The sequence below is a fragment of the Paramisgurnus dabryanus genome, chromosome 12 (genome assembly GCF_030506205.2).
Source record: "Paramisgurnus dabryanus chromosome 12, PD_genome_1.1, whole genome shotgun sequence".
Taxonomy (NCBI): domain Eukaryota; kingdom Metazoa; phylum Chordata; class Actinopteri; order Cypriniformes; family Cobitidae; genus Paramisgurnus; species Paramisgurnus dabryanus.
In genome coordinates, this window is record NC_133348.1 from 30,812,231 (window position 1) to 30,828,410 (window position 16,180).

Consider the following 16,180-nt stretch of genomic DNA (forward strand, 5'->3'; position numbering starts at 1 on the left):
CAATATATAGTTTGTCAAGATTATTTCAGGTTTATAGAATATCTAATTATAAATATGTAATAACACCTTGGGGTCCACCTGTTGACATTTAAGAAAATGACTCCTACTATATCATTATTTTTGCAAAAATTTGAAATATGAAAACCTCAATCTGAGAGCTTTCCAACAATATATAAAATAAACGAATTATTGTTTTAAATATGTAATGGCAAACATCCCACCTGTGGGACAGACAGTGACAGCTAAAAGTTTATGCTATGCTAAATTCTGATCAGTTGTGTATGTGTGTTAGTATTGAAGGTTTGGTGAAGGCTCGTAACCTGAAGAAGAGGATTGAGAAGTTAAATGAGGTGGTGTCCCAACTGAAGGAGGGCAAACAAGAAATGAGCAAACAAATGCAGGATCTCGATTCCTCTGTTGACAGCCACATATACAAGATAAAGGTGTGTAACTGAGTGAAAGAAAAAGATTCATACTTGATACGTTTGTTAAAAAATATATATATTTACAAGTGCAAACATAAGTATCTTGTCTGATGCACTTGTCTTTGATGGTGAGCATCTTTTGCATAAGGAACACAATCATTTTCTTCCAGTATTGATATTCTACTTAGTCATCATCTACTCTGTGATCTTTCTCTGTCTCCTCAGAGGACCGTCATGAGCCGTCTGGAGATTGATCATGAACATCAGGCTCTGGTGACGCGATCTCAAGAGCTGCTCAATGCCATGCAGAAGAAGAAACAAGAGGAGGAAGAGATGGAGCGTCTGAAACGAATCCAAGAGGAGATGGAGAAAGAGAAGAAGAGACGCGAGGAAGACCAGCAGAAACGTAAACAAGAAGAAGAAGAAAGACGTCTGTAAGTATATGTACAAATAAATCTCTTCTGTGCTTCTGAATCAGTCATACAGTAGATTTAGGTGAGGAACAAAATTTAAAGCTTCAGTCGTGTGTTAAAGGAATAGTCTACTCTTTTGCCATATTAAAGGTGCTCTCCGTAAGTTGAGAAATTTCTAACCGTTACTGACACCAGTGGCCGTTATAGAAACTGCAGCCAGTCTCATGCTCGTTCTCGGTGGGCACACTCGTATGAGCACGACCACAACAACCAGAGTTGCCGTAGCAACCACAGACAGCTCATTGAGATTCACCAGCATGTTTACAAATGTAAGAAAAGTTATAGTACTGTAAGGTCATTGTTTGACAGACCATATTTTAGCAAAATGTTGCAGTGCTACTTTATATTTTCAACAGAAGTCTACTTCTAAAAGTTTTGTAACACGACACTGTAAAACACACTCCCGACACTCACAATCTTAATGCACTCGTGCTCTGAATAAAGATAATTCATATAAGAAAGTAACTTTTGAAACGGTCCTGTGCTACATGCTATCGTCAGCATTACACCACTAAATAAATGCTATCGTTAGCATTACACCACAAAAACAATAACATAATATATTACAGATGCCCTGTAACTACTTACTCAAGGTCTGTTTTCATACCCAGCGCTGACCGGAGCTCCCTCCAAGAATCAAATGCCAATCCGATGTTTACTCTTGTCTTTTCCCCGACGCCGGTCACGCACTATTTTGGCCGCACTAGATAAGGATTTTTTTTAAACTTACGAGGAGTTTCCATGAGTGTCTGGATTGTGCTGGAAGTTGGTCGCTTCTTTCCGTCTACAGAGTCCATTTGAAACATGCTAGCGATTGCCGCTGTTTACTAATGACGCCGTACGCGTCTATATGGAACGCCCAGGTAGACGAGCACGCGCATGACGTCACATTTTGAATATCGCGCCAATTCGGACCCGACTTCTCCACACAGAAAAGAGCCTACAGGCTGATAGAGACAACCGTGGAGGACACTCAAGGTGTCATTCTTTCTATTACATTATGGTTGCCTCATAAATATACAAATGAAAACTCTATCTTAAAGATATTTTTAAGTAATAACTTACATTCAGCCCCTTTAAACTATGTTATTACCTCAACCTAGACGAATTAATACATACCTATCTTTTTTCAATGCATGCACTGTACAGCGCGTTATGAATGTGTTAGCATTTAGCCTAGCCCCATTCATTCCTATGGTACCAAAAAAAAGTTTTATTTTGTGGCACCATACTTACTAGTATAACTCCTCATGTAACAGTCTTTAAATAGGGAAAACACGGAAGTGTTTGGTGGCTTCCCTGTTTGGTACCATAGGAATGAATGGGGCTAGGCTAAATGCTAACACATTCACAACGCGCTGTACAGTGCGCGCATTGAAAAAGATAGATATGTATTAATTTGTCTAAGTTGAGGTAATAACATAGTTTAATATGGCAAAAGGGTAGACTATTCCTTTAAATGTGTTATTAACCACCCATCCCAAATTAAATGAATAAAAACAGCAAGTATATAAGGGATCTTGGGGGGCGTATCTGCTGTCTGCGCTTAAACCACACCCACTCACGAAAAAAATGCCTCTCTCTCTCAACTTTTAAATACTACTACAACCTGAATGGATGCTCACGATTGTGTTAGGGGCGGAGCCATTCTTGGTGGCTCCAATGCATCATCAAGCCATCAATTAAGCCCTGCCTAAATAATCCTAAAAAATGGATTTCTGATGTATGAAAGTCATTAGTTTACATGAATTAAGAACAAATGTACGACTATATGATGACTGAAGATTCATTGTGTATTCTGTAAACTCTGGACTGTGACTGAAATGTGTTAAATTAAAAACTTTTAATGTTTAAAAATAAATGTTTTGTTGAACGTACGCATCTGTACCTCTTTCAGGAAAGTAGAAATGGAGTTGAAGAGGAAACAGGAAGAAGAAGAGCGTAAGAAACGTGAGGAAGAGGAAAAGAGACTGCAGGTCAGATTTTAGATTTTCACTTTATTGGGCGCTAGCGGCTAAGATACAGGACAGCTGCATGTAACCTTAACAGATGCTTGATAAACTAAGAACAGAGATTTGTGATCTCCATGTGCATATTTTATGAAAAAGTTACAGGCCACTGTTGAGAAATAGTTTTATTAGGCCGTTTTTATTTTGTATATGGCATATGGTGATTTATTATGTGATGTGTTGATCAGGAGGAGATGGAGCGTCAGCTGGAGGCGGAGAGAGAGCAGGATACGGCCCGGCAGGCCGTACTGGAGCAGGAGCGTCGGGACAGAGAGCTCGCCCTCCGGATCGCCCAGAGTGAGTCGGAGCTTATCCCAGAAGAGTCGCCCGTGGACCCTGGACTGCGCAGGTATACACGCGCCCTCCCGCCGTTCAGTGTGTGTGTGTTTTGCTTCTGCCTATTTTTCCGTTTCACCTTTAACCCCATGGTAATGCCTCCCTAACCCGTTACCCACTTTAGCTTGAACCTGTGCAATACAGCAACATACTGTTACAATCAATACAATACAAAATACAAACGCATCACATTTGCAATACATCTCTATATACACATGCATTTAAATAACCTACCGTTAGTTCTCTTACAAAATTCACACAAACTGCTATGGTGTTGGGATCTGTTTCATGTTTCTGTCTGTTACCACAGAAAATCATTTCTCATTCCTCAGTGTGTCAAACAACACATCTACTGTACTGGAAGTTCAACACATTTTATTTCCAGAAGGATTAATATGTGACGTACAGTAACAGAGTTACAAGCTTTACAGTTGTAAGAGCTTTATTGTAACTGTACTGTTTTCTTTTAATGAAAAGAAAACCTGAGGGACACGGCTTAATATTTTTGTGGTATTGGACTTTAGGGTGCAGCTGTTATTCACAGAGCTTCACTTCAACGTTGCTTTCAAGCTTTGCTGGTGGTGGGATTGTAAATCATGTTTAATAACTGATGGAGATCTTCATCTCTCCGTCTCTCTTCATCACATTGTTTAACGTTCTTCATCTGTGTGTTTACAGTGTTGCACCACCACAAAAGCTCAAGAGCTTGACCATGTAGGTTACAGTCTCAGTATGTCTCAAATCACTCGAAAATCATTTTGTTACAAATTATTGGATTAGCTTATTATAGATTTAAAGGGATGGTTCCCCCAAAAATGAAAATTCTGTCATCTCTAATGTTGTTACAAACCTGCATCCATTTCTTTGTTCTGATGAACACGAAGGAAGATGACAATGAAATGATGTCAGAAATTTCATTATTGGGTGAACTATCCCTTTAAATAAAGATATACACAAACTGTACACAAAATCAAACAAACAAAAAACGTAACACTTCAAAAAGTTAAATGTTTTTATTTCACATTAGATAATAACAAATGAAAATGAACATAAAATTCTCATATTTTCCTTTACTACATTTACGCACATATCAGCTACTGTAGTATAACCCAGCTAACTCCCTAAATTTTAATTTCCTACACCCGGTAAACCTGTCTGGTATGAATGAAAGTGGAAACCCTAACGCAAAATTAAAGGGATTGTTTTAAAAATATCATTATTTACCCTCAGGTCATTTGAACCTCCAATGTCTTTCTTTGTTTTTCAGAACCCAGATGCAGATTTTTAAAAAGTGTTGTTTTGGCTTTTCTCATTACTATGAGAGTGAATGATGACTGATGCTGTGTTCACACTGCCAGCGACTTTCTTGCTGTGTGTCACCCGTCTCTTTTAATGAGGTTGTTAGTAGACATTCCTAATTCTGGTTTGTCCTAATAGCAACTGAGTAACCAAATGAGTAACCATCCTCTCAATAACTGACGAATGATGTGAACTTTACTGCTCTAATTGTTAGTTGCTCATCATTTAAATAAAGTCACATAGCTGAACACGCCCACTTCTTGTCACCGACGGTCAATAGCTATGTTTCTTACTTTTAGTCAGATAAATTTCTTATCCAATAAGAAAACATGCACATGAACTACGATGGAAACACTTTAACCCAATAAATCCCTAGATTCACATCAAAAAAGTCTTTTGACTTTGTGCGTTGGACGGCATAACTGGAAAAACCAGCTTACAGAACTCATTGCACAGCATCTAAAATGTGCTTTTAAAATGAACAGGTAAAGACTTTTATTTTGTGTCTTACTTGACTGTCAACTCAAACAGCAGGAATCCACATCAAAAGCAGATAACAGTTGTAGCCTATATAGTGTTTCGTCTCTGTTTGCGTGTATAGTGACTTTATGCTTCTCTTACTGATATTTAGCACCGGTTTATCAGAAAGTGACGATTTTGCTCTCTTCAGCTCACTGGATGGAAACGCATACTTCATTTTCAAATGTGGTGGTGTGCACACAGCACAGAACGGTCACCATCCACTCCCATAGTAACAAGAAAAACCTTCATGCTGCATTCACACCAGCCGCGGTTGAGGCATCAAGCACGAGTGATTTCAATGTTAAGTCAATGTGAAGACGCGTTGACGCGCATCTGGAGGTCTCCCGAATGAGGCGTTTAGTGCGGCACGGTAGACGTGATTCCGCCTCATTCGCGTGTGTAGTTTGTGTAAATGGCGCGAATTGAGCGTTGCCGCTGGAAACGCGTGAGTTAAAAAATGTGAACTTTGGCGGAAGTGAATGTCTCGATGACTAGAATTTCACGTGCAGCTTTCACACGTGAATGAAGCGAGTAAACTCATGCTATGTACACACCAAACACCCATTACTCGCTGTATTTAACTTTGTGTCATGCGAATTTTCAACTTGGGCGAAGACGCGTTTGAGGTGAATAGCGCGTGTTTTTGTGGCAAACGCGCCACCCATATTGCGTCATTCGCATCGCGCCACTCGAGGACGCGTCTGTTTCAGGGGGGCAGGGTTTCATATTTTATTGAAGCAGCCCTGGGCACCCCCATTAGCTAGCGGACCCCCACCTGCTCTTAGCATTCCATTGACTCCCATTCATTTTGGCGTCACTTTGACGGTGAATAACTTTACATCTGAGGCGTTTAAAGACTCAATTTGTGCATCAATTATTTCTAAAGAAACACGAAAATGTATAAAAGGCTCCATTACCTTGTATCTTACGTTATGGCCCAGTAGAAGCAGTTTTAGTAAAACTATGCTAAAGATTGCATAACCACGCGACTCTCTGTCGCACAGTAGAGAAATTACCGTATGGACAGGAGGAGAAGCGCATGTAGAATATGGCGTACTGGTGTTAAACTTTAAAATAAATAAATACTATGCAAAATGACAAAGTAATTAATCAGAATACTAAATATACTTAATACAAAATGTACTCCTGTTCACGCTCGCCGTTTCTGCAAGATTCGGTGGGTGATTCAGATTTCTCTTGGCACAGCTATTAGAAGACTTACAATTGTCAGACAGGTTGCTCACGTCACCAAGCTCAGTTTGAGTCTGCGCAGTACGCTCAACCCCCCGGAAGTGTGAGCTTCTAATTGGCTTCACTTGTCTCCGTTGAATCCAACGGGGTCGCTGTGTCCATTTCTTTTACTGTCTATGGTCTGTTTGCGTCTTTGCATTGACTTTGTATGTAATCTACTCACGCAAATCGTTGAACTTGCATCTGGTGTGAACCCACAGTCAAAATGTTCAAGTAGCAAACTAGACGTGGTAGACACGAATTTGACTCAAATGCGGCTGGTGTAAACCCACAGTCAAGCTTCAAAATGACCCAAAAGTAATAAAGAACTTGACTTGTGTCATATTTTTTTTGTTGTGGATATTGCTGTTGTTGTTTCAGTTGTTACACATTATTTAAGTAAACATCTGAAAACAACAGTTCAGACACAGATAATTGTTCAGCATTTGGGTTCTTAAAGTCCCTGTGAACCGGAAGTCACGATCGACTTTCATGTATTTCCGTGTGAAACAAAATATCACACGAGGAAAATTGTGGGCGTGGCTTGTGTTTTCCACTGTGCTTTGATTGGATATAGAAAAGTAGGCGTTTCATTCAGAAATGGAACTCGCAGCAGACTGACAGTTGGAGGGGGCGGAGTTAACAGATGCCCAAGCAATCTAGCTGACGAAAATTATCGCCCAGCTGGATCTCACAAGCAGTAAAGTTAATTGTACAAAAACTTATGATTATCGTAAAAAACAATTGCGAAACCCTATCCCTAATTTTGCCCCTAACCCCAACATCACATGGGCAAATCTTACAAAAATCTATGAATGTACGTATTAAAACAAATTAAATACATACAGATTGCCATGAGATAGCGTTGGATTTTCAGATTTTGATTTAGACTTGTTCTTAAAGTCCCAATAAAACGACATTGAGGGTTTTAATGACACGAGGGTGAGTAAGCAATGATAACGTTTTGGTTTTTGGGTGAACTATGGTTGTAATAATGTTAACTATTTGTATTGATGTTATTGTGATATACTAACATGTGTGCGGTGGGATCATCATGTTCTTTAGGGAAGAAATGGCTCAGGAGATGTCTGATCTTCTGGCTCGGTGGGTAAAGGGCTTTCTCCTTTATTAATACAAATCTCTTCTGATAATAATAAAAAAAACTTTTAAAGACTTAAAACTATATATGATTTAAATGACTTTGATCATCTCCAATCACAATATTTCATTTTTTTCCTTTAACCAGTTTCTTTATAGTTAATTTCTTAAATCTCATACTGTCCTTGAAACCTTTGTGTGAAAAGTTCTTGTTGATTCTTTTCATATTCTTGACAGATTTTGTTATGGTGAAATGAGTATTAGATTTAGTAACTTAGGTCCCCAAAAATCACATTGCCAGAATACAAGTATAATAACCTGGTTGTTTTGTTTTTCATTAAAATATTTCCTGCTTGTTTTTTATTTCAGTTTTACAAAATCTTTCTTCAGGTCATTTTTTATTTAAGAAAATAAATGCTTAGTGAAATGTTATTATAAAATATTATTATATGTATATTAATGTGTTTATGTTTGATGCTTTCACACTAAATTGTTTTTGTAGCAGGCAAATAACTTTCCTTCCAAAGAAAGGAAAAGAAAAACATCCCAGCCGTCATTACAAACCTGTAGGAAATTGTGTCAGAGATATTGTGTGTATCAGAGGAATCTTCTGAAATCTTCTGCTTTGACATGCCTTCATTTGGTTTTATTTTGTTGTAATTTTTTTGGATTCAGAGGTCCACAGATGGCCACAAACACTTTAGCTGATATCAAGAAATATGAACTCAGCAAGTGGAAATACGCTGAGTTAAGAGACACCATCAATACATCCTGCGGTGAGAATCATAACTCTCCTTATTAGTTTTTACTCAGTGAATGAAAATATATATATATATATATATATATATATATATATATATATATATATATATATATATATATATATATATATATATGTATATATATATATATATATATATATATATATATATATATATATACGAATGTAAATAGAAACACATTTACGAGAATTATGACATATAAGACAAATATACAAATATTTACACTCCTTTGTTTTAATGACCTCATGGCAGAGGTGTAAAGAGTAGCTGAAAGCCATACTTGAGTAAAAGTACAAATTCCTTACTGTAAAAATTACTCCACTACAAGTTACAAGTCACCAATTTAAATACAACTTGAGTAAAAGTATTAAAGTAACCCAATTTAAAAGTACTCAAGTATTTTTACTCATACTGAATGTTGGCTCAAAGATGCACTAGTCCTCAACACAAAGAGACATTGTAGGTCTGGGCAGTGAAAACTAAGAAATAAGGTTTTATTTCCTAATATAGAAAAGAAATCAAACACCTCAAAATTTTGACCTGGCAGAACAAACACAGATTAAACATAGTCATAGTCTTTTGACTAAAATTTTTATTTAGTTTTAGTCATATTTTTGTCATCTGAATTGATTTAGTTTTAGTCTAATTTTATTCAACTAAATGCCATGAGATTTTAGTCTAGAAATCTACATTAAATTTAATTTAAACCCATTTAATTTTAGTCTAGTGTCATTGTGTACTTGAATGTGCCATGCTGAAAAATATATAGCCTAACTTTGTGAAATAAATATATGGTAACACTTTACAATAAGGTTCATTAGTTAACATTAGTTAGCTACATTAGTTAACATGAACTAATAATGAACTGCACTTATACAGCATTTATTCATCTTTGTTAATGTTAATTTCCACAATTACTAATACTTTATTAAAATCTTGTTAACATTAGTTAATGCACTCTGAACTAACATGAACAAACAATTAAAGCTTCAATTTTTATTAACTAACATTAACAAAGATGAATAAATGATGTAACAAATGTATTGCTCATGGTTTGTTCAAGGTAACTACTGTTAACTAATGAACCTTATTGTAAAGTGTTACCAAATATTCTTATATAGGCCTATTCTAAAAAAGATATCATTTTAATATTTAAAAAATTACAGTAAACTAAAATTACACTAACAGAAATATGATAATGCATATTAAAAACGTGAAGTTGTTAATTTGAAAGATTAATTGTAAACACATGTAGTACGTAACACCACTATCTCACATTAAGTGCACTACATTTCTTTCGTCATGCATCCCTCTTTACAGTAAATACATTACAGCATACTTGATTAAATGTGAGAACAGTGAAATTGTACACTTATTATCAATCTTATAATGTACTTAAGTTACTCGGGCAATCAGTACAGGACCTCGCTGGTTTATTTTGGCTTATATAGTAAGTTATATCAAGTTATGTACAAGCTCAGGTTAGCTGATAAAGTAGCATCAGAGTATATAAACATTTGTGCTTGCCTTTGAGTTGCGGGATGACCCTCCTGCAATCGCGCATCACTTTTATTTTGATTGAAGCATCACAAGTTTAACAAAGGGTCCCTTGACTGAAGCAAATGTGATATGCATCCATATGTTTGCTCTTTATCTCTTCTCTCAGACCAGACGCGAACTTTTCTCTACAGTTTATGACATACGCAGCACGCAGATGTCCCGCTACGGTGGCTCAACGCAAGCCATTCAGCGTTTGACATCAAAGTACCGCGAGACCAGACTTCTCCATATGCATTTGATTCGCTCTCGCAGTACTTTGATTTCATACGATTGTTCTGCGCAGCGCCAAATGAAGTCCCTCAGTTGTGTGTGTGCGTGTAACCTCGTGACCACAGATTCTATCCATCATCACTCTCTGACACTTTCGTCTCGTTTTTATTTGACGAATAAACAATGTAGCGAGTAATGTTAAGTGTCATTTCAAATGTAGTGGAGTAAAGAGTACAAATACCCAATCAAAAATGTAATTGAGTAGAGAGTAAAAGTTGCCTATATTTTTGATACTCAGTACAAGTACAAAGTAGCCCAAAAAATACAGTACAGTAACGAAGTACATTTACTCAAGTACTTTACACCTCTGCCTCATGGTTATGTGCTTCACTATTAGTGTTCAGGTTACAAATCAAATATTGACATGTAATATTGTTAAAAATAGAAACCTCGATCTTTGTTTCTCTAGATATCGAGCTGTTGGCTGCGTGTCGTGAGGAGTTTCACCGCAGACTGAAAGTTTATCACGCATGGAAGTCAAAGAACAAGAAACGTAATGCTCAGGATGACCAGAGAGCACCGAAAGCCGTCACTCAATATGGTAAGAGATCTCACAGCTCTGAGATCAGACAGAAGTGTGTTTGCTTCAGTCCGGGGAGAGGATGAAATCTTTTCTCTGTTTTATTTTAAAATAGTTGGAATATTTGATAGCAGATTCAGAGGTGAGTAAGGTCAAAATAATAACCCAACAGCTAACAAACTCCTCCATAACACGTGACTGAATTAACTGTGTACAGTGAAAAGAAACATATAGCTTCTATTTACTGTAAAATTACTGACATATTAACATCAAACAACAAGCTGTAATACTTAAAGCTGCAGTCTGTAACTTTAGCCCTTTTCACACAGAGATTCCGTAAAATACACGGGACAGGCATCCTGGATTTTTCAGGAATAGTTAGAGTTTTTGTTCATTCACACTGCCAAGATTACACGGCATCTGATGGTCCCGGAAAGACACGTGACCTGTTGAAAGTCCTGCCCTCTCTTCTACGCAGCGTCTGAAGTTTGCATATTATATATTATTTCTCTCTCCAGAAACAACTCGCGTGGATTTTTGTTTATGATAAGACTACAAAGGAGCGTGTGAACACACAGTTCTATTCTGGTGAATGATCTCAGCTTCAGAGTGGATATTTGACAAGCTCCCTGATCTCTGCTTTAATGCAGTTTTCAGACATTTCTCATCGTGATTGTTTATATGCATTTAAAACCCGCATTTTGAGGAGCTGAACGATATATCTTGTTGGGATGACGCGCGGGTATTTTCGTTTATTATAGCTCAAATGAGCACGTGACGCAATATTCTTTTATGCTGCTGAATGATCTCCGTTTCAACGCAGTAAGTAACGAGCTAACTTACCTGATATCTGCTTCAGTCCAGTTTGCTGACATTTCTCGTCGTGAATGTTGTAAATCCCTCATTTTAAAGAGTTGAACCAACTTCATGTTGCCATGACACGCGCGTCCTCACTACGGCACGTGCGTCATTGTTTATGCGTCTCATTTATCATTTCCTGAAAATTGCTTCAATCTAGTTTGCAACATTTCTCGTGGTGAATGTTTATATGAATGTTATCTCTCGTTGTAAGGAGCTGAACCATAACTTGTGTTGTGATGACGCGCGCGCCCATTACGGCATTCTTGCGGCTTCTTGTTCACACAGAGGGTTATCTGAGTATCTGACTAGGTCCTCTTTCTGGCAACGATCCCAGAAGATTAACGGGACGAGTTTTTGTTCACACAGACGCTTGTCTGGCAATTTTACGGGTATTTTCTGGGACCAAAGTGTCTGTGTGAATAGGGTTTATCTGGCCTCTCTATTGCCATCTCTGATTGAAATATAAAAGTGCAATTATTTGCGGAGTAATGTTCTGTGTGTGCATTGTGGTAGAGATCACTGCATCAGAGCAGATCTGACAATATACTGTACATCTACATGATAGAAGTATATCCGCATTCGATCTAAACCCGTATTAGTATCTATTTTCACCCATCCACCCAGCGAATGTGCCGCCAAGCCTGTGGGAAACACTGAAGTGAAGTAATATCTGCAGCGTTTGCCATTCGGATGCCTTATCGGTTCAGATGAATGAGATGGATGTTCCTGAAAAGAACATGTTGATATTACATTCCAAAATCACAAGAAAGAAATAAGAGTTTATATTTAGATGATTATGTCGAATTGTAAGACTTCATTGTGGCATAATTTCAGTGACATTATAGCACATTTTACATTCACACCTTTTGCAGATGCTTTTATCCAAAGTGCATTGTGTGTTAACTTAAGGGTCAAACCCCTTTGCGCTGCTAATGCAATGCTCCACTAACTGAGCTACAGGACGATATTTTATCCCCATATTTTTATGATCATGACTGCACATGCACTGGTAATAAGAGATTTCATGTCATATCCTCCTTTAGCACAACAGAACCAGGTCGCTCCCGCCTTGCCTCGGCCGCACGAGCAGATCGTCATGAGTAGACAGCAGCGTTTCTTCCGCATTCCCTTCATCCGACCCGGAGATCAGTTCAAAGATCCTCAGAGCACAAAGAAAGGCTGGTGGTACGCACACTTCGATGGGCCCTGGATCGCCCGACAGATGGAGCTTCATCCAGACAAACATCCCATTGTGCTCGTGGCAGGTCTGTATCACAGCATCATCACATTCGTTCACTTTAAAATCAATGAATCAAGAGTGATTTGATCTTGCATTGAGAATGCATTGAACAAACAATGGGTTAAGAAATCCTTTTTTTATATGATGACATTGTAATGAACAGTGCAAGTCTGTCCAGTTTATAACTCAGACTTTGAGTTTTTTCTGATGTTTATTCTGATCATTTTTTGCTGCATGTCAAGACGTAAAAAAATTAGATTTTAAAAAAAGTAAAATAAATCTTCAGCACTTTACCAAATATTTACAGATTTTTCTGAAGTCTATTCGCTGTTATTGTGTTTTATTATGCATTGTGTATTATCCTTGGCTGCGTTTTCCAAAAGCATTCAAAACCTAAGTAGATCATGAAAACGATCATATAAATCATCTTAGACTCTCAGACTGTTTCCCAAAAGCAGCTTAACTTAAGTAGTACTTGAAAATTGTCGGAGATCTATGAACACTGAAGTAATCATTAATCCAAGCGCATCATAAGGTGATAGAATTACAGCGGTACCCGCACAACATTTGGCAGATTTCACCTTTACTTCTGCACTGTGACAATATTGTAAATTTTTTAAATGTATGTTTATGTATTAAAACAACGTGGGTTCCCACCAGACGCGTTTGAGGCGTCAAATTTGTGTCTACCTTGCGTAATTGAACATTTTGAGTGTACTCGCTTCATTCTAGTTATCGCGACATTCACGCAGAATTTTGCGTCATGGGAGGGGCTTCTGTGACTCTGCTCCCTTCCTGTAATCACGTCACTACTAGAACAAACGGCAAAAGTTCAAACTTTTCAATTTGCGCGTTTCCCGCGGCAATGCTCAATTCGCACCATTCGTGCGAACGACGCCCCATTCATGCTACACACACACCAAACGCGGGGCATCGCTTTACTGCTCTAAATAACTCCCGGGATTTAACTTCGTGTCATGCGAATTTTTCGCTCAAGTTGAATATATTTAACTTGGGCAAATACGCGTTCTAGGCGAATAGCGCGTGTTTTCGCTGTAAACGCGCCGCCCATATCGCGTCATTCGCATTGTCCCACACAAGGACGCGTCTGATCGCGTCTTTGCATTGACTACTTGCGCAAATCATTGAACTTGCGTCTGGTGTGAGGTGGAATCGCATCTACTGCGCCGCGAGACCTCCAGACACCCGTCAACACGTCTTTACATTGACTTAACATTTGAATCACTCGCGTTTGAATTTTGGTAAAAGTTGGTACTAATGCTACGTACACACCAACTGCGTAGCATCGCGTTGCTCGCTCTAGATTACTTGTTCTAGATTACTCACGGGATTTAATTTTGTCTCATGCGAATATTTTGCTCTAGCTGACTATTTTCAACTTGGGTGAAGACGCGTTTGAGGCAAATAGTGCGTGTTTTTGCGTCAAACTCGCTGCCCATATCGCGTCATTCGCATCGCCCCACACGAGGACGTGTCTGATCGCGTCTTTGCATTGACTTTTTATGTAATCTACTACCGCAAATCGTTAAAGTCGCATCTGGTGTGAACCCACAAATGGATGAATGGTTGCTGGCAATCGCTGCAACATTTCATCAACAAACTTTTTTTAAGGGAAATGGTATATGATTAAAGAAACCACACAATTAAATTTTTTGGGGTTTTATAATAATCAGACACTGCCTTTCATCTATTCTGCACAATTCAGAAGGCAATACTTGAAGAAACTGAACACCTGATTTGTAGAGAAACTGTATGTGTGCTGGTAAAGTGATATTTTTGTTAAACAGATAGCAATAATAAACATAGATAATAATTTAAAATATAATTTAAACTGCAGAAGGCATTGGGACGAATCTTAACTAAATATGGAAAGAATATATCTTATGATGCATAAATTATTAAAACATTTAATTAGTCATTGTTGATAAACAATATTATTAACAATATTAGTACGTGCACATCGGATGAAGATCATTAGGCTAAACAATTGAAAAACAAGCATCTGCTACAATTACAAGTGACATTTCAGCACTTGACAAACAGATAGTGACTCTTAAGTAGCACTTGAATCCCAGCTGCGAGCAATCGTTTTAAGTGCATTTTTAGTAAAAGCACATAATTGAATAATGAGCACTCGTAAAGTTGATTGTAGAAAGCGCTCTTAAGAGCTAAGTTCGATCATTATCAGGATAGGGATACGCAGCAACTGGTTATCTATTATCAGCCAGTATTTCTCTGTTCATCTGTAGTTTGTGAAATACTTTGTGAATGTATTGCTTTATTTTTTGTTTTCACAGGCAAAGATGATATGGAGATGTGCGAGTTGAGTTTGGAGGAGACGGGTTTGACGAGGAAACGCGGTGCTGAGATTTTGCCCAGGCAGTTTGAGGAGATCTGGGAGCGATGTGGAGGAGTTCAGTACCTCAGAAAAGCCATCGAGAGCAGACAAGCCCGACCCACATACGCCACAGCCATGCTGCAAAATCTGATGAAATAAACACAACCATATTGCACAGCCTACTGAATAAACGCATACATTCACAATCTAACACAAACACAGCCATGCTGCTGAAAACACACACCTGAGTCTAACTAACACACACACAAACCTTTAGATTAGTTAGAAGTTAAACTGCCAAATCTTACACATTTATTTAGTTTTTTTAATGTGCTTTGTTTTTATGTAGTTTTTTTTTTAGTATTTCTTTAGTAGCTGTTTGAAAGCTTTTGTTTGGTTTTCTCATATTTTAATTTCTGCTAAATTGAATTATTGTGTTGATTTGACTTTATTTACTGTTCTTCACAGCGTAATTGCCTCTAAACTGCCTCTTAATATGATTATTGTCATTTTGTTTTCGGTATATGATGAGTATCATTAATCCACAACTTTGAATAAGTTAGTTTTTTTCATAACATTTGAATGAATCTTTGACATGCAGATGTAAATACTGATCTCAGTCAGCACTTTACACTATTTACAGTTTTGTTATTCTCAGTGAGTTTAACTGCTTGCAGGAAGTATTTACAAAAGCTATAAATACAGTAAATACAACAACTCTGGTAAGTAATGATGACTAAATTATGACTCTTGAATGAAAAACATTTAATAAAAATAATGATTTTAATAGTATCATTTGGTCATTCTTGTAATATTGTAGTTATTCAAACATCAACAATATAACGCTAAAATCATGAAATAAAATCAAGGACAACTTCAGCTAATCATGACATAAAAATACTAAGTGTGAGATGTAATTGTGATATCGGACCAAATGTGTATAAGAGCAATATGCAAATGACATTTCTTGAGTTATGCAAAATGCAGGTCTGTACAAAGTTGTTACTATGACATCTCCCACTAAATAAAGTTGTATTTTTTGTCTTTTCTTTTAAAATAAACCAAAACAGTGGTGTAATTTATGACCTACATTGTATAATCATAGTACAGCTGCTTATATAGTGTACTGCAGGGTTTCCCAACCAGGGGGGCCTCAAGATGACTTAAAACTATTGAAAATTGGCCAAACAAGCATT

At 37.5% G+C, this 16,180-nt stretch overlaps 1 protein-coding gene across 1 annotated transcript in view; it reads left to right on the forward strand.

Moving 5' to 3' along the window:
* myo6a (myosin VIa) overlaps nt 1–15,776 on the forward strand; it is a 63,043-nt gene extending 47,267 nt beyond the window's left edge. The window contains exons 25-35 of the mRNA XM_065268952.1: nt 293–443; nt 651–859; nt 2,796–2,874; nt 3,096–3,256; nt 3,922–3,957; nt 7,360–7,398; nt 8,068–8,168; nt 10,414–10,545; nt 10,640–10,666; nt 12,429–12,650; nt 14,944–15,776. Coding sequence (XP_065125024.1) covers nt 293–443; nt 651–859; nt 2,796–2,874; nt 3,096–3,256; nt 3,922–3,957; nt 7,360–7,398; nt 8,068–8,168; nt 10,414–10,545; nt 10,640–10,666; nt 12,429–12,650; nt 14,944–15,143 — 1,357 coding nt within the window. The 3' untranslated portion in view covers nt 15,144–15,776. The remainder of the gene's footprint in view (nt 1–292; nt 444–650; nt 860–2,795; nt 2,875–3,095; nt 3,257–3,921; nt 3,958–7,359; nt 7,399–8,067; nt 8,169–10,413; nt 10,546–10,639; nt 10,667–12,428; nt 12,651–14,943) is intronic.
* Nucleotides 15,777–16,180: the final 404 nt, after the last annotated feature.